Consider the following 24,093-nt stretch of genomic DNA (forward strand, 5'->3'; position numbering starts at 1 on the left):
TAGTCTTCTTATTAATAATTTCTGTGTAGGGATATGTATTTAAAGAAATAAATCTCAAATAAATAAACTCTGTATGGCATTTGGTTAAGAACACGTTAAGAATGATCATTCAGAGGCTGAGAGTTAGTAGCTGACATAATTACTGTGTCTTCTTTAATTACTGAGGCAATTATACATCTCAAGCAATGTCTTTGTAAGTTTTGGGCAAGGGAGTACATCTTTATTCTGCCCGAGAACAGGTGATAGTTTTAGTCTGAGAAAAATATTAAAGAAATCATTGAAATTGCTGTAAATCTGATTTCCTTTTGTCATATGTATATGTTGACATAAAGAGGTTGCATGGCAGATTGAATTCAGTTAAAAATGCAAAGTGGTGGTTATTTGCATATGAATTTCAGTAAAGCTTTTTACCTCTTGAATTTTATTTGTGCAGTGACCTCATCTCCACTTGAGTCTGACTAAGCAAGTAGCAGGGTCAGAATGTTTGTTTTTGTAGCCATGAAGGTCCAGGTAATCTAAGACCGTGATTCTCAACCTTGGGTATCTTACGTATCCCCTGCCGATCGACAAGGCAAAAGCAAAACCGGAAGTCCCACCGTGGCACTTCCATTTTCACCATGGCGAGCTGAGTCCCACTTTTTCCTTTGCGGCCCAGGGCAAAGCAGCCTGCACGGGGCCTCCCTCCCTATGCCCCAGTACGCTGACGCTGGGGAGTGAAAGCCCCGGTGCACTGGACATGGCGGGAGGGGTGGTGGCTGGAACTTCCAACCTGAGCAGACAAAGACCAAAATGCAGTACCTGCATACCCCCTGCCCATATCTCGCGTACCATGGGTTGAGAAACACTGATCTGAGAGAGGCAAAGATTTGCATCTTGTACAAGGGCACTTTGTTCCCAAAAGCTAGTCCAACATTTCTGCCAACTATGTAGTTGGTCCAATATAAGATATCCTCAGAAATGCCTGTCTTTAAAATAAGAGTTCTGACGTTGTTGGTGGGTATCATAGCACAGGTTTGGGACGTCAAGAGTTCTGTTAATAGTATGGTAAATGTCTCTTAATATACCAGGCTTTTTGGCATCATTTTCTACAGTACTTGTTGACATAACTGTTAAAATCAAGCCTGCTGCAGACTGGAAATCTTTTGACAGATGACTGGGCAAACTGTAGAATGTATCTGTTTTACTTCTTCTGGCTGCTAGGTGAATTGGGCCAGGGATGGCAAAAACTTGTGTGTGTGTGTTTTAAGTGCTTTGCTTCATTAGCACTAGGCTTTAGATTCTCTTGACTCTATCAAATCTCTCACCAGTCTGATCCATCTCAGTACAGTGGCTTTTTATGAATTTTTCCTAATTTCTGCTAGCATATTTCTGATGAAGTAGAGGAAAAACTGGAAAGGAAATTCTTACAGATTTAAGCTGCTGTTTGATGACAGAGGTCATGGACAGGCATTCATTTCTACCAGTAAGAATTTCAGAGAGATTCTTACTGCTAAAAATTAGCCCAGAAACGGGAATATACATGCATTCCAGCCTCCTAGCTGGAGAGCTACACAGGCTCAAACTCCCCAGCTAGGGAGCACTGAAGGGCTGCTTCCTGGACTACTCCCACCCTTAGAGGACCCCATTAATTGACAGCCTGTCCTCTCCTGAGAAGGAAGCTGGCTGTCGGTAGGCACCCCCTTGATTTGATATGCTGTGTGTGCTGCCCAGCTGTAAGACCTGTCAACCTGGAAGATGTTTTTTCCCAGAGCAGACATATTTCTTCCAGGAGAAACTGAACAAACACCTGTACTCTCCTACTTTTGGGGGGAAAGTAGTGATTCTCCCTGGAGAATTGTAACGTTTGTACACGGCCAAAGGCCAATCTTCTTTGGTAACATTAATTTTACACCCAAAGCAACTCATGTCCCATAAAATCAAGGTTCTGATCTCTTACTATCAACAGAATAGAATTTCACCTGTCTTGTTTATTTAGAAATTATTAGAAAGGTTCTTCTGTTTCAAAATCAGTCTAGTTTGAAAACATGACTAACTCATAAGATTAATTTCAGCTTGGTTGAATTCTCTTGCTGTTCTTTTTTTCTTTCGGTTTAAAACATTTCAAATGCTCAGGCCCAAAAATGGACTAGACTTTATTAGCACATATATGTATCTTCCTAAAATCATATGTCACTTATTATAATGGGTTGACTATTGTTGAATTCCTCATCAGCTGTGATTTAGGAGTGGGGGAAGCCTGGTCTACTTAGCTGTTTTTAGTAACAACTGTTGTCTACATTGTCAAAGTTTTATTAACATTATTGAGAGAGAGCTAGGGGCAAAGGTGTTGTCCCAGCTGCCATGGAAGTCTCAGAGCTGTCATAGACTGTCTTCTGTAAGTCTAGTTTACTTAAGCATGTATTTTATAGAGGTGCACTGATGCATCGGTCTGATATCAGATCAGCACTGATATAAAGAAAATTGATTGTATCGGAAATTGGCCTGATGCGGCCAATAATTTGGCCGATAAATGGCCTGTGCATGCATGCAGCCACAGTATAGCATGTAGGTAGTGAGGAGCACATCCCAGCAGTGTGGAGAGCTGCGTTCAGCTGTTAAGTCTGGTGTGATGGAAGGGATGGGGCATGGGGGGCGGGGCAGATCAAGGCCCCCGCAGTGAGGGGGGGAGTGGGGCTGGGGCAGGGGCTGGAGTAAGCACGGGGGGGGTGGAGGCAGTGGCATGGGGGGGGGTCTATGGCAAATTTTGGGGTGGTTGCAGCCCCCCCACCCAGTAGCCCGCCCTGAGTGCAGCCCAGCCCAGCCTAGCCTCCGCCAGGAAGAGCCCAGTGCAGCCCTGGCCCCAGCCTGCCCCGCCCCATGCAGATCCAGGGGGCATATGCTCCCCATGTCCTTCCAGAGTGTGCGCAGTGGCAGGGGCCACCCCTTCCCCATGCCCCTGGACGATCTGCTTACAGCTCTGTCATCTACCATGCCCTTATGGGCAGCGCCTGTCCCAGCCCCACTCCCTCCATCGCCATAGGGGCCTCAGTCTGGCCCCCCATGCCCCTTCCCTTCCCTCTCTCCTTCCACCACAACAGACTTACCACCTGGCCACTGCTCTTCAAGCTGCCGGACTGGTATCGGAAATCGGATCGGTATCGGCCAATATGCCTTCTTAAAAATTGGTTAACAGTATCAGCCCCAGAATCTCATTCAGTGCACCCCTAGTAGTTTAGAGAATAAGGATGGTCTTAATGGTTGGTTGGTTTGTTTAATAAGGTTATTAAAATGGAGGGGGATAATGGTTTGTCCAGTGACGTTCTGAGACTTGTCTTTTTAGGAAGGTGGTTTAACCAGGTGTTTGATGTCCATTTTGATATAGCCATGTGGGTTTTCTTGTTTTGACAAGGTTTAAAAAAAAAACCCCAAAAAACTCACTACCTTTAAGTTTTTAGTCTCCAAAGTCCATATGTACTTTTGTATAAACAAGTACTAAATAAATGCACGGTAACCTGAGTTACTGCACAACAGCACCAGTGAACGCCTTATGACACTACTGTGCAGTAGTATCAGGCCGATTCATATGTACTGAACTGAAAAGGATAAATTGTTAGTTTAAAAAAAATAGATGAAAGTGTGCCTGCTTATCTTCATCCATATAACACTTCTAAAGTAGTGAAAAATTGAAGTGCTGGCAGGATTGAGGTCCAGGTATGGTGATTTGGAAGGTATAATAGCTAAGTTCTGGCATGCTTAATTACCAGTCCAGAGCTATGAAATCCTGCATTAGCTGGTTTACCAAAATTTAAACACCAAATATAAAAAAGTGTGACTTAAAATTGCTTGTCATCAGTGAGGCTTTGGGAATATTCACAGCAGCTGAAGGAAAAAATGTTATGGCATTCCTCTTATTATGTTTTTGGCTTTTTTGGAAACGCAAAGCAAGCTGCTTTTACAACTTGAAAAATATTTGTGTTGGCCTCCTTTGCTCATAAAACAAGCAAAGCCAGTTGGAAGAAAGTAAAAGCTGACTACCAGCTGGAATCATGTTTCGGAGTACCTGGTTCATCTGACAAAGGGATCAGTTTCCTCTCGAATTCCTGAATACTTTTGAGAGAGAGATTTACAGTTAAACTTGTGATTGATTGACTGTTCAAGCAAGGAGCTTGTTGATTATTGCAAAAACATTTTAGGCTCTTTTCACTTCCACTCATTTACCTTTATAGCTGCAAATGAAAGGAAATTTTCAGGCAAATATGGGCTTACAGTGCCTAATTCTTTTGAGTTCTTGGTTTCAATAACAGGTGTGCAAAATTACAGAGTTTTGTTATGTAAACTGATATTTGGGTATGTCTTTTAGTTCTGGATAAATACCTGTCACGCTTAACTTTAATTGTTATAGAGCAAGCATAATATTTTGTACTCATTTCCTAAGAATATGGTTGCATGGAGACCTAGTTGTCACTGTGACATGATTTGTAAAATGAAACCTGAAGTAGAAAAGCAAGTTCTCAGTGTTTGGTTAAAACACTGTTACAGCGGGTTAATACTTGTTGCTATTATCATTTGAATAAATGCATTTTTTAAAACAATTAAAATAAATTTATCGCTTTTAAGAGTCTAAAATTATGTGAAATATAAAATTAATTTTTGCCCACCTTGGGGCTCCCTTCCCCACCACTGCCACTTACCTTACTTTGGCAGCTCTGGCCCTGACGAGCGCTGCTCAAGCTTGGGGCAGGGAGCACTGAGCACATGCTGCCTCTGACCCTGGCCCAGCCATGCAGCAGCTTCAGCTCTGGCCCCAGAGCTGCTGTCACTGCTGCATAGCCAGGCTGGGGCTGGAGGCAGCATGTGCTTTGTGCTCCCTACTCCCAGGCTGGAGTTGTGACTGCATGGTAAACAAGCAGCAAGGAGTGAGGGAAGTCAAGAGGCTGGGGGGGCGGTGCAGCTCAGGGTCAGAGTCAAAGCCATATAGCTGCTGGCCCTCTTTCCACTCCCCCCTACCCCATGTACTTGAATCTGATGAGGGGAAAAACCCTTGTCTTGGATTCGCGTAACTATACCGTATGCATAATCAAGTTTCATTAGCAAACTGTCTCATTTAGTTAGCATTAATTGGTTGCAGTTTCTTGTGGCACTTGTGAAGAAGAAGGTTATGAAAAACACCTCAAGAAAGTAGAGGCAGTAATGAAGCTTTTATTCTCAGTTTGCACCGGCGTGCAACAATATGTCTAGTCATTTCTGATATCTGTTGTGACATTTTTGAAGTGTTTTAAATTATGTAAAAAGCAAGGAAAACTCTGCAGTCCTGTCAGACTTAGTTTTCAGTATTTTTCAGTAATTTTCAAACCTACACAGCACTGTAATTTGTATGAGGTTCTTGCATTTTTAGTAAATATCAAATCTGATAGGTTTAGAGGGAACTGTAACTTGTAGTTGGCATGATTTAGCTGCGACAGTTTGATCATTTGAAAATACCATTTTTGCCCTAATGCAAGATGACTTTGAATTTAAGATGACTACCCAATAATTAGATTCTATATAAGGAATAATAGTAAAATTTGTTATAATTGTACGGGTATGGAATCTGGAGGCTTGTTCTAAACTTGTGCGCTTCCTCCCTCTTCCCCTCCCCCTGCCCCCCCCCCACACACAGAGTAGGAAAAGCAACAACAGGGGGGCAGGCAGCTGTGGAGGGGGGCAGGTTGCTGGGGGAAGCCCGCAGCCCCGTTGCCCTCTGCCCCTGCTCACATCTCCTTGCAGCCTGCCTGCCCCCACACTCCATGGTGCCTGCACACCCTTCAGCCTTTACCCCCTTCCTCCCCCTCCTTACTGTCAGGTACTTGTTCTAACTCCATTTACTCCCAGGGCACACAGCACGTGGAAGCTCTATCCCCTCCCTGGTCATGCAGCAGTGGCAGCAGCTCCATCCCCAGGATACTGCTGCATGGCTGAGCAGGGGACTGAGTTTCCATGTGCTTGCTGGATGCCCAGGAGGGAAAGGAGCCAGAGCAGTGTCTGACAGTAAGTAGGGGCAAAGTATATAATTTTTTGTTTCTCTAAAGCAGGGGCATCATACTCAGCAGGCCCTGTGAGCCAGATGAGAAGCGTAGGGCTGGTCTGCAGGCTGGGTCAGGCTCACAGACTGGGTTCTCTCTGTGAATTGAGGACCACAGGGCTAGGCTGGTACGAATACTGCACACCCTCAGGTTTTGGCCGCGCATGTGCCACATGCAACCTGTGGGGCCAGTCCAGGGTGTGCTGCATGCAGTGAAGGGGTCTAGTTCAGGGGTGGGTAAAATACAGCCCACTGGCTAGATCCAGCCTGCCAGTTGATTGGATCTGCCAGCTGTTCCTGCTGCACTTTGCTTGGAGCAGAGTCCTACCCACTCCCGCCTGGGGTAGCACATGCTGTGCTCCTGGCCAGCAGGCCCCAGAAGCGTGCCTTATCTTGGTTCCCTGGAAAAATATAGGCATTGATCCAGCAGATCTTGTTGTCTTCAGACTGCGGATGTTCTTGAAGCAACCATAAATGCAGCAACAGCATCAGGCTTTATTGATTAAAATGTATTTTCTTAGCAAACAAAAACACACGCCAATACATTGGTTGAGTAATTGAGACACTTCCTCCCAGGTAGTCCATCAAATACCTTAGCAGGTGAAAGGCAAAAAGATTTGCTGGGTCAAAGCTACTTATTTTATGCGGTGGGGGGGGATTGCCGCTAAGGACTAGCACTAGGTGATGATGATGGAACGATTTAGGTTGAAGTCCTTTGTGCCTCTCATGTTGGTGCCTCTCCCTATCCCTCTGTCTCACCTGAACAGGAGCACTCCTTTGAAGTGTTTTCCTTTCCTATCTAGCACCTTCTGAACGAAGTAGAAAGGGAGTACAAGGAGAGGTGATGTTTACTGCTTGCTCTCTGCTCTTCCGTAAGCTTAATGGTGCAGTGGCAAACTGCAGAATTTTATTGTTTGTCTCATTCATTTTGATGCCCCCAAATTTTGAGATTTAGTTGGCATGAAAATGTACCTCTCCTTGCTGCTTTTGCAGTCTCAGTTCTGCCACTCCTTTTTGTGAAATTCAGTTTGAACTGTGGAAAAAGTGCTAATGCTCATTCTTTTTCCTGTATTCAGTTAGGGGGAGGGAGGCTTGTTTTAGATTTGAGTACTAGGCTGGGGCAGGTGGCTGCTGTGGCTCGGCCCCACCTGGACCCAGGAACAGTCAGAGCTGTTGTTGCTTCTGGAATGGCTTGATGCAGCATGTGCGGTGAGAGATCTTGTGATGTCCAGCCATGGGGAAGTGTGGCAAGGGAGATCGCGTGGTGTGTGGCCCAGGGGAAGTGTGTGGGAGATTGCATAGTATGGGGGCTGGGGAGAGACCATGTGGTGTGGAACTGCAGCTGTTGCTCCTTGGCCAGGGCTTGCAGCTACCTTGTGCTCTGAGCCCCTGGCTAGAGCCAGAGCCACTACAGAGGAAAGGGAAGAGAAGGGAAGTGGTGGGGGGGGGAGATGGGTGACAGGGGGGCAGGCATTGAGTGGGAGGCAAGTGGCAGAGAGCAGGTGTGTAGGCCACAGGCTCTGGGTTGCAGGCAGGGTGGTGACTGGTAGAGGAGGCAGGCTGGGGGAGCAAGGGGTGGGGGTTAGGCTACCTGCTTTCTGTGTCATTGCTTTCCCTGGTGGAGCAGTGAGAAGGACATTCAAGATGACCCTCCAATAATTAGGTTCTGTGTATGGAAAATGACAAATTTTGTAATTTTCCATGTATAGAATCTAATTATTGAGGTGTTGTCTTAAATTTAGAGTTGTCTTGGATTTGGATAAATACAGTATTTATCTTGGCTTCAGTGAGATTTTTTTTTTCCCCTGAAGCAAAATTTTTGACAATTTTGCTTCATAAACCTATTCTCCAAACCTGGAAAGACTCCCCTGCCCTCCCCCCCCCCCCAAGTTTATTTTGTAAGTAAATCATAATTCAGAAATGTAATTTTTTTTCAGGTGCCTCAGCATGTCACTTGTTTTGCCCTTATTTCTCCCAGTTATTTGGTTTTCAGTACTTCTTGAAAAGTCTTGACCAAGTATTTTATAAAACTTACAAAACTGACAATTTTGAGTTCAGCTGTAAATACACCTTAGAATGTTGAATACTGAGTAAAATGTGAAAACAACCTTCATTGCAAATCAGAGTTTATAATAAAAGCTTTGATCTTTAACTTTAGATGCCAGAAGAGAAGGAAGGAATTCAGAATTATGATTATACCATCAGGATTATGCCACCAAATGCATCTGATTTTTGCGTTAGCAATTAGTCACGTTGCCCACATTGACCACCATTGTCCCACTACTTTAACTGTGGCAGGTTAGGGTGTTATGCTGTGTGGCTGTGTCAGGGTTGACTGCATAGTTTTACTTATAGGTTAAACAGTGGATTTGTATAGGATGCTTTGGATACTCTATTTCCTCAAATCTGAGACAAGGTTTTAAGGGGCAGAGGCTTGGATTAGAGGACCTCTGAAGGTTCCTGTACAGCCCTACTTTTCTATGATTCTATATTCAATGATGTTTAATCTGTCCAATCCCACAGGCCAGATCAGTGGTATGGGGTTGGTCTGCAGGCTCAATCCCATGTTGGGTTGGTACACAGGATCTGTCTGCAGGTGCAAGCCAGTTGCATGTGCCAGATCTGGTTGTAGAGTGATCGTGCACATTGGTTCGACTCCCTGGGCGGATGCAGTTTCAGCCCAGTTCTACCTGATGCCATGATCCAGCGTGTAGGGCCCTGTGATGTGGCCTGTGGGGCTCACCATAGATCCAGAAATTTGGTGGTGGGGGAGTGGTGGCAGCCAGAGCTGCAGCAATTAATGCTGCCACCACTTCCCCACCACCAAGTTTCTGGACCCACAAGAAGCTCCATGGGTCAGATGACAGCTCTGTGAGATGTGTTGAGCACCATTGGTGATGTTGCTTAACTAACAGAATGGCTTCATATCTTCAGAATCATATAATCTTGTCCTTGTGTGGTTCAAGCTCTTGATGTACATAGGTCAAGCTGGATTTTCAGAGACAGATCAGTATGATGTCACTACCTGTCTATTAAAATCCTTGGGTATCTTTGTTGTATTTGTATATTTAATTGCAATTTAATTAACATTGTTTTGCTTCTGTTAGAAAAATTGCTTGAAGTTAATAGCATCCTTAGGGGGAAAAGGTCATGTAAATTAAGGGACTGGAAATTATACCTGTCAGGGTTTTTTTTTACCTTTGGTAAAGTTCGTGTTACCACACATGGGTTAAATGTAAGCCTACCCAACAAAAAGGCTTGACAAGCTATTTTAACATATTTCTTACTTTTTAAATAATGTTTGGAAGCTTCTAGCTAGACATGAATTTATACATTTGCAGATCCCTGGCTTAAATTGTCTAGTCATTATTATTTGATGATGGCATATTTGGTGTAAGCCAGGCTGAAAAAGAAGGGAAATTCAGTAGTACTGTAGTACTATAAGGGTTTATGCTTCCTTTTGTGAGCTTCCATCCACAGTATTGCAAAGCACTGCCGTAGAAACTCAGGTTAAACTTAGTGTTTGGGATTCAGAAATATAAATTTAATCTTCTGGGTTTGTAATGTTTAAAATCATTATTATAAATATTTTGTGGATGACAGCTTTTCCTTTTAAAAGCAGGGCATTTCTTCTAGTTACTTCCAATAATGTGTTTAAACTGGTTTTGCAGTGAACCTTGAGTTAAGGGCAGCTGTTACCATGCTGTCCTGAGAGCACCTTTAGTAATCCAGTCTCCCTACTGGTAGCTTTCCTACTCTGGGGAAGGATATGTAGGTAGATGCAGACAGGGCAAGAGTCAGTGATCTCCTCCATCTCTGTTCTATTTGTCCTGTCTGTTCACCTGACTGAGAGCTGACTCTAGCAGATAGACTTTACTGATCTCTCCTCACATATTGATATTCTTTGATATGAATAGTCCATGTGTGGCTCAGAGGGGCCTATATCTGCTATCTGTGCATCCATACATTGGCAGTGTCACAATTTGGCTCATTGTGAAAGATATGTAGGACTTAAAGGAGTGTAATCCCAGTCAAGAATATATTTTGAAGACAGATGCAATTGACTTGAAAAGAGTAATTCTCAAGGAAAATGTTGTTTTCCCTCCTCTTTTTAAAACAACTTTGTGTGCTCAGGCCAGTCACATTTTTCTCATTTTGCTTAGTAAAATGGTTTCCCTGGGGCTTTCCACAAAATAAGACAGAGTGGAATTTTTTTTTTTAATTGTAAAATTTTGGAAATTAATAAGGGACCTAAGACCTGCTTTGAACTAACTAACTGACTGGTAATAGCCCACGCCACAATTTTTTTTTCTGGAATGGATGAATTTTTAAAAATAATTCTTGTAGAAGTACACAGAACTCTTGGTAGAGGCAGTATCTTTTATTAGACCAACTAAATAGTTGCAAAAAAAAGTCTTTTGATTGCAAGCTTTTGGGCTCGCATACCCTGCCTCAGGCAAAGGACAATGCACAGATTGTAACATTTCTCCCAGGTAGAAATGAAACTTTATATTGCACAGGAGAACAGAAAGATGTTATGTTCCCCTAGGTGGAAAAGTTCATTTTATGCAAATTAGGCTCAAATGAAAGTTGGAGCAGTCTGTTTACGTCCAAGCTGTCTGATGGCAAGCAGGGTATTGAAATTTTTTTCTTTCTTGCTAAGATGTTTTCTGTTGCACAGGAGAGAGGCTTGATGGAATATATGTCCTGGCTAAGGCAGTTCTGTTGTATAGAGGTTGTTTTACAGGTGTGAAAATTCAGCTCAAACAAAAGGCTGGAGCAGGGGTGGAATTCTCCAGGTGTCAGGATGCTGGGCTTTTGCTTCCTTTTTTTTGTAAAAAATTAGAAAGTTTTTTTTTCATTTCAGAATGGCTGATTGTGATACCTTGAATGTTTCAGGGATGCAGGGTTTTGCCATGTTGGTCTACAGGCACTCTAAAGCCCTATGCGCTGGAACCAGCTGCCTTCCCTGCCCCAGCCTCTTTAAGGTGGTCCTCCACCTGAAATAATTGCCTGCCCTGGGCTGTATTCAGAAATGTATCCCTCAAGACTTCTGTAATGTTCTGCTCAAAATGTTTCTCTTTTGTTTTTACTTCCCCTCCCTCCTTGCATTTATCTCCAGACTCCTCCTCCTTGCCCAGATCTACTCCACCCAAAACAATCCTCTGTTTATTTAACTTCTTGAAACTTTTCATTTTTAAAGAGGGGTAAGGGCTTGACTCTATACACAAGCTTGCAGGGAGACAATAGGGCTGATGGGTAGGTAATCAGGTCTGTTATTTCTCACCTCCATATATTGCTGTTAACAAGGATGTTATCTGTGGACCCAAAATCCAGCTTGAGAACTGAAACTAAGCATCACAGAAATACTTAATGGGGCCTTTGAGACTGAGCACTGAGTTCTTTAATTTTTACTAATATATAGAGGAGCCTCTGGGAGCCCCATAAGATTGGGTCCAGGCCTGTTGTGACCTATTTATAAAACTTTTCTAAAAAGGTTACGTGAATATATTGTCTCAAACAGTATACAATTGGAAGTTATAATCCCTATTCTGTGATGGTATCTTTGAGCTCCAACGTATTTTAAATTAAAACTATCTTTAAATAGATTTTTAAAAAAGCATCTTAAAAAAAAATACAACTAAATAAAAAACGTATTTTTTATTTAAAATTTTGAATTGTTGATTTTTATCCATCCTGGATTTAGTTAATATAAAACAGTTCAGTTTTTAGGTTGTTGATTCCATTCCTTGTTTCTAATAATTTATCCAGAGACTCTAACTAAAAAAAACCCTTTCCTCATTCAGTATAAAATCCCTTTAATTTTTCTCTGGCTTTTTAATTACAATGTTGTGTGGCTTTTGTTAAACCTACAGTATCTTGTTACTGATCTAGCAAGAGAGCCTCAATAATTGATACATGAGACAATGGAGCTGGCTGCATGCAAAAGGAGCCAATGAGCGAGCAAGCCTACAGAACAGCTGCCATCTGTGTTAAACTAACAGGCGTGTTTCTAGGGAGATTGCTGATCAACCTGTTGAGCCAGTGTGTGTGTTCTTTGCTTGTTATGATGCTCGCCTTGTTTAGCTTTTTGAAATGACAGCCTTCTTTGTGTAAGGCTAATTTGTTTATTTTTATGGATTAATCTCTTCTGTCAGTTTACCTCCACCCTCGCTGAAGCTTTCCTTCATTTTGGCCTCAATGGCATTACTCTCCATTATTTTAATTCTCATTTTTGGAAGTAGAATTTACTTCTCTACGCGTATAAATGTGCTTACTGGAAGAAATAGTAAGGAGGTGTAACAGGTATTTTGTATTGGTTATTTCAGAGAAGTAAAAACATGGCAAACTAACTCTTTTTTTTTACATTTTGCCCTTTAGCATTTTCCTAGGCCAAATTCTCTGAGAACTACTTAAGTGTCTAGTTTTGGGGAGGGGGGGGGGGAGGTGGGAAGGGGAAGGGGAGGTTTGTGTCATCCCCCCACTGCCCCCCTCCCCTTAGTTCATGTTTTATGAAAATTTAACAGCAAGTTTTAGTTATTGTTACTTGAAGCATGTTTTAATCCTGGGCAGTAATGCATTTTTTTTTTTTTTTAATTATTATTTTTTTATTCTTTTTGGATTCTTTTTCTATATGGGACAAAACACAACTTCTTAACTTTCCATTCAGCTAAGCTACTTTCTTTTTTTTGGTACGTGACAAACCAAAGTTTACCTTTTTATACTTTTTAATTTAAAAACCTCAATCACATAGAATGATATTCATAGCTTTTCCTATTTAAAATACAAAATTATGTTTACAGTCTATATAATTTTTAGACATGTTAAGTGTCTAATATGAAAGCATGTTAAAACCTAGACAGGATGTTATCCATTTAAGTATAGCAGGCATTTGTAGCTGACAAAAGAGAAAAGAATAAGATGCTGGTGGAAGACTAAAAGGACATGGCTGTAGTAATGGAGGAAATTGTCATGATTTTATATTTGAAAATATGGTTGTACTTGGCCAATGCTGATTATGCTTTAAATAACTATCACAATTTTAAAGTAAACAATTTTTGAAGAACTTTGAACACAAGTATCCTGCTTTCGGCTTAGTCTTTGATAAATCAGAGATATGGGATAAATTTAATTTAATCAATGAAGGAATCTTTGACTTCTGAGACTGAGATTATATGAACGTGCTGCTTTCTGTAGGTGGGTTTTTTCATTCATTTTAGAGATGCTAATTTCCTTGTAAGCCTTTGAGCATAGCATACTAAAAACACTACAAAAGAAGATTTGCAATCAGTTTTGAGTCTTGACTTCAGAGAAGGCATCTTAAAAGATCGTATTTGATTTTTATAATCGTTAATATAAAAATATCTTTGACTCTGCCTACACAAAGAAATTAACTAACTTAGCTAGAGCAGAATAATGTATTTTGTTACAGCTCTTCTGGAATCATTGCCTCCGTGGATGGTCTGTGCTGGAATAAATTTGAGCATCATCTTTTCCTCCTGCCTCTTCTACCCCTACCCCTTCCCCTCCATGCCATTTCTGTAACACACTTACTGTTCCCAGAGCATTACCATCTGACTCCTGATATAGTTATCATTAGAGCAGCACTCATTTGAAAAAAAAGCCCTTGAAACAGGTGTATCTGATCTGTTTAGGTCTTCCTCACGGCCTAATACTTGTTGCTATAGAAGTGTTATCAACAAAACATAAAATGGTGTCATGAATTAAGCAAGATGGAAAGTCTTTTCTGTGGGTTCTGGTTTACCTACTGCATTTTTTAGTGTACTACCTGAGACTGGCCACACAATCCAAATGGAGCCTCACCAATATGGAACAGCACAGGAGAATATTCCTGAGTGTTTCTTGCTTGTAATGCTACTGTTAATATATCCCAGCATGACACTTTTTTTCTCTCTCTCTTTTGGACTAGCATCACATTCACTTGTATTTGTGATTACACTGAAACTTCCAGATCATTTTCTTCAGTATCGTTGCATAGCAAGTGATCTCCCTTTTGTATTTGATTTCTCCTTCCTAAGTGCATTGCTTTCAAATTCTGAGCCTGTCCAAAGGGTTTAAAAGCCCTGTCATCTTGTTCTTGTATGCAAATCACAGAGCTGTACTTTTTATTCCATTATCCAAGTCACTGAGGAATATGTTAGCTAGGACTGACCCTAAGACAGAGCAATAGAATCACAGAAAATTAGGGTTGGAAGGGACCTCAGGAAGCCATCTAATCCAACCCCCTGCTCAAAGCAGGATTATTTCCAACTAGATCATCCCAACCCAGGCTTTGTTTAGCCAGGTCTTAAAAGCCTCCAAGGATAGAGAGTCCACAAGGACTCCAAGGATAGAGTCTCTAGGTAACCCCTTCCAGTGTTTCATCACCCTTTTAGTGAAAAAGTTTTTTCCTAATATCTGACCTAAACTCTCCTTGCTGCAACTTGAGACCATTGCCCCTTGTACTGTCATCTGTCCCCACTGAGAACAGTCCAGCTGCATCCTCTTTTGGAACCCCCCTTCAGGTAGTTGAAGTCTGCTATAAAATCACCTATCAGTCTTCTCTTCTGCAGATTAAATAAGACCAGTTCCCTCAGCTTCTCCTCAGAAGTCATGTGCCCCAGCCCCCTAACCATTTTTGTTGCCTTCCGCTGGACTCTTTCCATTTTGTCCACATCCTTTCTGTAGTGGTGGTCCAAAACTGGACTCAGTACTCCAGATGTGGCCTCACCAGTGCACAATACAGTGGAATAATCGATTCCATTGATCTGGTGACAGCATTTCTAATGCAGCCCATTATGCCATTAGCCTTCTTGTCAACAAGGGCATGCTGCTGACTCATCTTCGGCTTATTATCCACTGTAAGCCCCAGGTCCTTGTCTGCAGAGTTGCTGCTTAGCTAGTTGGTACCAAGTCTGTAGTGGTGCATGGGATTATTCCATCCTAAATGCAGGATTTTGCACTTGTCCTTGTTGAATCTTGAGATTTCTTCTGGCCAATCTTCCAATGTGCCTAGGTCACTGAATCCTAGCCCTACCTTCTAGCACAGTGATGGGCAAAATGCAGCCATGGGCTGAATGCGGCCTGCCAGGCCACTCTATCCAGCTCATGGGGTCCCTAAAAGCTTTGAAAATTAATATTTATCTGCCCCAGGTTTCCTATTATGTGGCCCTTGGTGGCTTGCCAAAATTCTGTAAGTGGCCCTCCACCTAAAATAATTGCCCACCCCTGTTCTAGCATATCTACTACACCCCCCAGCTTAGTGTCACATGTGGACTTGCTCAGGGTACACTTAATGATTAATGAAGATATTGAGCAAAACCAGCCCCAGGACCAGCCCTGGGGCCACTTCACTTAATACCAGCTGCCAAACAGACCTCGAGCCATTGATAACTACCTGTTGAGCCTGACTGTCCAGCCAGCTTTCTGTCCAGCAGTCAGGTTGGTCAGGCATGATCTGCCCTTTTTGAATCCATGCTTACTGTTTCTGATCACTTCCTTCTCCTCCAAATGCTTATAAATGGATTTCTTGAAGCCCTGCTCCATGCTTTTTCTGAGTGCTGAGGTAAAGCTGACTGGTCTGTAGTTCCCTGGATCCTTCTTCCATTTCCTAAAGTTGGCACTGCATTTGTCCTTTTCTAGTTGTCTGAGACCTTCCCCTGTTGGGCATGAGTTCTGAAAGATAATAGCCAGTGGCTCTGCAATCGCATCAGCCAACTCTCTCAGCAACCTCGGATGCATTGCATCTGGCTCTGTGGACTTGTTCATGTCCAGCTTTTCTAAGTAGCCCCTAACCTGTTCTGTCACCATTGAGGGTTGCTGACCTTTTCCCCAAACTATGCTGCCTGGTGCAGTAGTCTGGGAGCTGACCATGCCTGTGAACACCAAGGTGAAAAAGTACTTAAGCCTTTTCCTCATCTGTCTCTAGGTTGCCTTGTGAATAAAGAACCCACACTTCCCCCGACCTTCTTGTTGCTACCATGCTTATAGAAAGAAACCCTTCTTGTTACCCTTCATGTCCCTTGCTAGCTTCAACTCCAATTTCACTTTGGCCTTTCTGGTTTCATCCCTGCATGCCCAAGCAATATTTATACTCCTCCCTAGTCATCTGTCCAAGCTTCTATTTCTTGTAAGCTTCCTTTTTGTGTTTAAGCTCACTGAAAAGTTCTCTGCTAAACCAAGCTGGTTGCTATTTTTCCTGCACATTGGGATGGCTTGTTCTTGCACCCTCCTTATGGTTTCTTCAAAATGCATCCAGCTCTCTTAGACTCTTTTCTACCTCAGACTGGCCTTCCAGGGGATCCTTCCCATCCATTCCCTGAGGGAGTTAAAGGACTTCCTTTCTGTAGTCCAGGGTCTTTACTCTGCTGCTCTCCTTTCTTCCTTTTGTTAGGATCCTGAACTCAATCATCTCATGGTCCCTGCTGCCCAAATTGCCATCCACTTCTACATCCCCCATGAATTCTTCCCTGTTTATGAGCAGCAGATCAAAAAGAATATAGCCCCTCATTGGACTCTCTAACACTTACACCAGGAAGTTGTCCCCAGTGCTCTCCAAAAGCTTACCTGGATTGCCTGTGCACTGCTGTATTGCCCTCCCAGCAGATGTCAGGGTGATTTGAAGTCCCCCATGAGAACCAGGCCTGTGATTGGGGAAACTTCCCCTAGTTGTCTGAAGAAAGCCTCATCTACCTTATCATCCTGGTCTGGTGGTCTGTGGCAAACCCCAACACAATCTCACCCTTGTTGTTCTCCCCTCTCACCTTAACCCAGAGACTTTCAGCAGGCCTATCTCCAGTTTTATGCTGGAGCTTTAAGCAGTCATACAACTCCTCTTCTCATCTGCCCGTCCTTCCTGAACAGTTTGTACCCGTCCATGACCATGCTCCAGTCATACGAGCTATCCCACCAAGTCTATTGTTCCAATCATGTCATAGTTCCTTGACTATGCAAGGACTTCTAGTTCTTCCTCCTTGTTTCCAGGTCTCTGTGCATTCCTTGTGTACAGGCACCTGAGGCAACTAGCCGACTGCCCTGCTTTCTCAGGAAGAATGAGGAGTCCTCCCTTGGTGCCCCTGCCTCCTTTTACTTTCTCCAGGTCTTCCATTTCCTCGTTTACCTCAGGGATTTGTTCTCCATCCCTTGGTGAACCAGTTTAAAGCCCTTCTCACTAGGTCAGTGAGCCTGTCTGCGAAGATGCTCTTCCCTCTCTTCATCAGCACAGGGGACTCCATTTGAATTGGCCTCCCATTTGACAGGAAACCACTGATATTTGTACTCTTAAAGAGGGATTAGTTGTGCATGCACCTCATGGTGATTTAATCTAGACTTCTTTTCCCTATTTTCTTATGAGAATGCCATGAGAGACAATATCAGAAGCCATAACCCTATCTACTAGGCCAGCTGTCAAATCTATCTTATTTCTTCCTTTCATCTGACAGGACTTTGTATTTGACAACTGCCATGTTGATTGCTAATAACTGTCGCTGCCATGCACTGCAGCAAGGAGTCGGGACCTTAGAAGCCGTCAGGCGGGTACTTGTGATGCTTGGAGTGGAATTAATTAGGCGGACGCTTATCGGTTGCAAAGCAAGATTATTTACTCACGCCGTCAAGGTGGTGAACAACGGAGGTCAGAGGTACTTGGTTAGTTACAGCTTAGAGTTCATGAGGTCAGTCTGCAAAGTAGGTCAGTCTGTAAAAGTGGTCGGGCAGAAGGTTGGGCTGGCGGTCGTCGATTACGCCTGAGATAAGGTCGAAGACGGGGGGGGGGGGCAAACTGGCAACTGATCAAATTGCCAGTTTACTCTGACCCGTATGTCAGAGGTCTCCAGGTGTATACGGAGTCGCTGTCTCCGACTTCACGGAAATGCAGCGGGGTTTTGTTTGTGTACTAGCCAATTGCTTTTCGCCACGTCATAAATTTAATTAGAATCGCCAGTTACCTAGCAGTTTTTTCTAGGGTGTTTGTAGCAGGGAATACTCCCCTGTCACTCCGACCAATTACAATGATTTATATAAAGCAAAGAAGGCAAAATTTTTATCTCTGTTAGTGGCGCAGCAATAAATTTCTTTTTGACATGCGCAGCAAAAAAAACCCTGTTACTATCATCTTGTTAGTTAACCCTTAGTTAACCTAGTGTAAAATAAAACTGCTTTAAATAGTATCTCTTGCCTGTGGCATGGGCACTACTATAATTTGGTTGTGACAATAACTAACCTTTTTATCACTTGCCATAGACTGAGGCTGTAACCCCCTCACCCCCCATCACACACACCTAATGTAGCATTATGAATGGATTTGTGAACCCCACGAAAATCCAGTTGGAAGAGTTGATATCACATTGGAACTGGGATTGTGAGCTGACTGGGAGAGTAGAATCATGAGCAAAGAAAGATCGGAAATCACTTGATCTGAATGCTTTTGATACCTCTATGGAGACTGAAATTAGGCTGGCTACTCTGTAATTCCTTAGGTCTTCCTCTTTCCCATTGTTAAAAATGTGTGTGTGCGACTTTCTGCAGTTCTCTGGGTTTTACCTCGCCCTCTGTAGTCCTCAAAATTAGTTTCTGCTAATTCTAAAAGTAATTTAGGGTGAATTTTGTCAAGTCTTGTTGATTTGACTAGATCTAATTTATCTAAACATCCCTTAATAAGTTTTCTAGAGCCCATGGCCCTCTCTTGGAGGTAACACAGATGACATGAGTTGTGCTTTGTATTGTAGAACAAAAAGGAGTTTATTAAGTGGTCAGTTGAGACCCTCAGCTATTTTCAAGTGGTCCGCAAAATAAAAAGTTTGAGAACCACTGAACTAGAGGATCCATCAGAAACCAAAAGTGATCAAGGCTACAGTACATTTACAACCTGTCTAATTGAAATATCTTCTGGGTACACAGAGTTTGGTTATAGAAGCCATTATGTGCCATCCTAGGACAAGCAATGCAAAAAGATCTTTAATATCATCAAGTGATACAATGACCCTGCAACTTAAAGAGAACTACAGAACAGCTGTCTGCCACATTGAATAATATCAGAAAGGAGAGATGGCTTACTGCCATAGAAGGATTGAAGATGACCCACTCTAGCATGGAGCACCATTAACAGTGTGCTCTTTCCAGCTCTTGTCCTGTACACTTTCACCAATTTTAAGCAACAGGCAAAGGCAAACATAAAATTTATGTTATCTTAAACTTGAGCAACTTCTATTTGTTGCAAATAAAAGAAATTGCTCTGTACTCTTGATAAGTGAGTTCTTTGTTACTACCCTGTAAGGCAGCTTTATAGTTTTAGATTTGGAGGCCCTCTTGTTTGGAACCATGTCTTCTGTTTACTATTTTTAACTGGAATAAAAATTTGGCATCAGGTTGTCTTCTGCAAATGTTAATAATATGGAGAAATGCAGTCTACAGAGTCTGTGTAGGGCCTTATGCTACATACTTCAGGTCTTGCATGTGGCTTTCTTGAAGGGAAATGAAATCAGTACACCTCCTAAATATGAATGGTGGAGGAACTCCATAACAGTGTAGCAAGAGTAGTCTACATGTCCAGGCATTGTTCTGTATTATTGATTTGTAAAGTAGTTTTCTAACAAAAGTATTGTTATAGCCATTGGTATCTGGCTCTATAATGGCTGTTTTTGGGAAGACATTAAAACAGACCAATTAATGTAAATGGTCAGATTTTTCATGCTAAAATTTAGATTGGAATAAGGAATTTAGTTTTTTGGAAATTAACAAATTTGCACTATTTGCAAACTTTTGTAATGTATTAATAAAGCTGCAGATGTGCATCTCATCAAGTTTGTTACTGATGGTTTCTTTCCTGAGAAGTTTTCCTGAATGTCAGGATGGATTAAAATCTATGCCTTTTAAACTAAGTCTTTTTTTAAAAATTAAATGCAATATTGATAGCATATGTTGAAACCTTAACTTGTAATTTATTATTCATTCAAGTAATGTTACCATATTTACTTGAATAAAATATATTTTTTTTCCTCCAACCAGCATGTGAAAGAAAACCCTATGTCATACATTCGCATATAAGGAAACCTCTTTAAATACATTGCGTAGCATTAAAATGTTGCCAAAAGCAGTCTGTACTCACTAATGGAAATCAGCCATAAAACCACCAACACTAAGCATGACTATAAGGCACATGACCCACATTGGGTAAACCTGTGAATGGAAACCTACCAGAAGAATAGGGTAGTACAACCCATCTGAATAAGACGTTCGGTATCGCCCATGAAGTGCAATCCCCCTCAGCACTAGCTCTTTTGACTTTGTATATATTTCAACTTCCTTTTTATTCCCACAGCAGAGCTGTGCCTTTCTTTTCCATTTTCAGTAATTCCTGTTTCTTCGCCAGTGTTAAATATGTGGCAAACTTCATGAAACAGGGCCCCAAACAGTTCATGGAGAAGAATCCCTCTGTTGCCTCCTCTCTCAGCCTGACGCATGTGAAAAGCGTGGCCCTGCCCTTCATGAGGTGATGCCCAACCAGGCTGCCATATACCTCGTCTGCATGTAAGCAGACAAGGTTCTTTGGGTAAACTAAGATTGGTCTAATAAAAGATATCAGATTTACCCAAAGAACCTTGATTGCCTATGTCTGTAGACCAACATGGCTACAACCTACACCCGTCATCTACATAAAAATATGTGGAGCATCCCAGGACTTGACAAAAACACTGGTTCCAGTCATGAGTGGAGTACTAATTAGCACATGGATCCTGGTTGGGGGTATGTGGAGTACATGCATACTGAGCATTGCTGATCTGTGGGGTCACCATGGCTTGAAACTGATTGTGGTAAGGCCAGCCCAGTGAACTCAGTGGTACATCATGAGTCTTTTGGCTTTGGACTAATGTATCTTTTGTATTGTATATCCATTAGGCCTGTATGAAGCAAGGTAATAATTATCTTTTCTTTTGGAATCCTTGGGGCCTGCTAAACTCAATGACTGCAGTAGTTTTTAGTGGGGCTATCTTTAAAGAGTATTCTAAAGCTGAATGAGAGTGAAATTTACCTGGCTGTTAGATTCCTGAAGTCAGTATTGTTTTGGTTTTGCTTGTCAGGTATTACAGTTAATTCCTATTCAGTTTCAGGTGTAATTCAAAGCATCACTTTTTGGTTTGGAAAGGTTTACATAGTTTTGTCTCGATTGTTTAGGGGAACATCCTCTTTTAGTAGGTTCTGTAGCAGAAGTTGTAATCAACTGGAATGAATAGCTTAATATCCAAACACTCACAGCATGTCTTTTTAAATGAAGGGTCCTTATCTCTTGAATTCCCTTTTCCCAATAATGGCTAAGGCATCTCTTCAGTGGTAGCACTTCAGGCATGTGATTTAATTTTTAATAATATGCTTAAGTTCATCCTGATTCAGAAATGCATATTCTTCAGGGAGACTCTGCATTGCAAAAGCTAATTCTACAGCTGTTAATATATAAACTGAACACATGCTTCTTCCCATGTGAAGCATGAGCTTAAGTGCCATTGACAAGATGTAACTTAAGTTAAACAAGTACTCAAACGCTGTGTTGACTCACAGCCTTAGTCCATCTGCTGGCCCCCTATGCTTTTGAACACTTTTGCAGGAAGTAATTCAGTAATGTGAAACCTTTTTCTTCCTGAGAAGTTAACTACTATTTTTTTCCTGTTTCAGAAGGAAAAGGGGCAGAATGAATGTGATTTATTTTATTTTTGTAACGACATGTTAAGTTGGTTATGTAATTAAAGGTATGCATTTGTTGGTTGATGTTTGATACTTTTTTCAGTGAAAATGTTTTCTGTTCTGAATTTCCACACAAAAAATCAAAAGTTTTTAAGCAAAAGTTTTTGTAGGTATTAATCACAATATTTGCCACCATGTAATTATTAAGTGTTTGTTAGCTTTTGAAAATTGTTCCTGGAAAGCACAATTAATTGTGAAGAATGCTGCTCTATTTTACACGTGTTGCTGTTGCGCATTATGAGAAGACACTATGCCTTATAAACATGTTGCTACTTGTGCAATCATGCATATCAATCCAAAATGGTTCCTCTTTTGTATTGCTTAAATTGGGGGTTTCTGTTGTGTAGCATGAGTCAGGTTGGGGTACAGACATGCATCACAGCAGCAGATAGGACTTAAATTATTATTTAATAGAGTCCTTGTGATACCTATTTTATGCAAGACATGATCAAATCAGTTTGCATATTGTTACATTCTGTTCCTCTTGAAATAGCCTTTTTATAGTAGAAGAAGCAGTAGATTAGTTATCAGTGTAATACAGCTAAACTCATGGTAAAATTTCAGTAAATTGAAATGGGACCAGTCAGAGTTGTGTGGCTAGCCAAACACTTTAATTTGCATTTTTCTTTGTTCCTGAAGCATTGTTGTGCAATAAGCAGTGTGCATTATGGTACAGTAGGAAGTATGGTGATATAAGTGTAATAAATAAGTGGACCATTATCCAGAAAACCTTTACTAATAATCTTGCATTTTGTTTTTCAGCGTGGATCTGACGAGCTTCTTTCTTCTGGTATCACTAACGGGCCTTTTACCATGAACAATTCTACTCCAGCTACAGGTATACCAAAACTATTAATCTATCATGCTTTTAATGTTCTTCTTTGTAAGTGTGCTTTCAGGGATTTTCTGCTTTTTGTTTCTGCTCATAAAATGATTACAAAAGAAGTTTTAAATTACAAGCAAAACCTACAGCAAAGACCATAGAAACTTTAAGGGGAAAAGGACTTTACAGAAGCTTTAGTCAGAATTGTGTCAAGGAAATCTAAAATTTCACCAATACCATGGGTCAAGGGTTATTTATGCTTAATAGGCGTAATTAAACTAGTAATCTGTGAGAGATTTTCATAGCCCTTAATTAATTGTCTTCAGCATTTCAAAATTGTTGGGGGGGGGGCGGAATTTAAGTATCTGAGTATTCTTAAAATTATGAAGGTATAGGACATTCAGTTCTAGCATTTGCTCACAGAATTTCTGAACCTCAGAGAGGTATTTCATCATAATCGAATTGGACACACGTAAGTTTGGAAAATTTTTGCTTAATTTCTTTTCCCTTTTAAATAGAAGAAGCTTCTGTTTGTCTTAAATTTAGGGTTGTCTTAGATTTGAGTAAATATAGTACCACTGCCTTTTGAGCTGAAGAATTTATCGCCAGTATAGTCGCTTGTGTAAGACGTAACTCACTATGAAGTAGTTATAGAGTCTAAAAAATATGAAATATTGACTCCTGACAAGTTTAAGGAAACTCCAGTCCCCTGTCAACAAATCTGCCTATATCATGGGTAGGCAGAATGTGGCCCGCAGGGCCCCTAAAAAATTTAGAAAATTAATATTTATTTGCCCCTAGCTGCCTGTCATGCGGCCCTTGATGGCTTGCCAAAACTCAGTAAGTGGCCCTCCTCCTGAAATAATTGTCTGCCTCTGGCCTACATGTTAAGAAGAATACATGGTAGATACCTCAGTGGGACTATAAGGGCTCATAGTAGGATGCAACCTCTCCGTGATAGAGACACATATCTGCAGGAGTACTTTTCTCATTGAATAATTTTGATCTCATAGTTTCATAGTAGGTAGGGTTGGAAGGGACCTGAGCAGATCGTCAAGTCTGACCCCCTGCCATGGGCAGGAAAGAATGCTGGGGTCAAACGACCCCAGCTAGGTGATTATCTAGCCTCCTTTTGGAGACCCCCAGGGTAGGAGTGAGCACCACTTCCCTTGGAAGTTGGTTCCAGATCCTAGCCTCCCTGACTGTGAAGTAGTGCCTCCTGATATCTAGCCTGAATCTACTCTCGGTCAACTTATGGCCATTATTCCTCATTACTCCCGGTAGTGCTCGAGGGAACAGGGACTCTCCCATAGCCTGCTCGTTCTCCTTGGCCAGTTCGTAGACAGCCACCAGATCCCCTCTCAGCCTGATCTTTTGGAGGCTGAACAGGTTCAGGTCCTGTAGCCTCTGCTCGTAGGGCCTGCCTTGCTGCCCCCTGATCAAGCAAGTGGCCCTCCTCTGGACCCTCTCCATGCTGTCCACATCCCTCCTGAAG

General features: G+C 41.8%; 1 protein-coding gene across 3 annotated transcripts in view; it reads left to right on the forward strand.

Annotated features, from left to right (window-relative positions):
• PTBP3 (polypyrimidine tract binding protein 3) overlaps nucleotides 1-24,093 on the forward strand; it is a 111,857-nt gene that overhangs the window by 36,719 nt on the left and 51,045 nt on the right. For all 3 annotated transcript variants that reach the window (XM_059724622.1, XM_014596346.3, XM_059724621.1), the window contains exon 2: nucleotides 22,538-22,613. In XM_059724622.1, the coding sequence (XP_059580605.1) occupies nucleotides 22,589-22,613 (25 nt within the window). In that variant the 5' untranslated portion in view covers nucleotides 22,538-22,588. The remainder of the gene's footprint in view (nucleotides 1-22,537; nucleotides 22,614-24,093) is intronic.

The sequence above is a fragment of the Alligator mississippiensis genome, chromosome 3, assembly GCF_030867095.1.
Source record: "Alligator mississippiensis isolate rAllMis1 chromosome 3, rAllMis1, whole genome shotgun sequence".
Lineage (NCBI taxonomy): Eukaryota > Metazoa > Chordata > Crocodylia > Alligatoridae > Alligator > Alligator mississippiensis.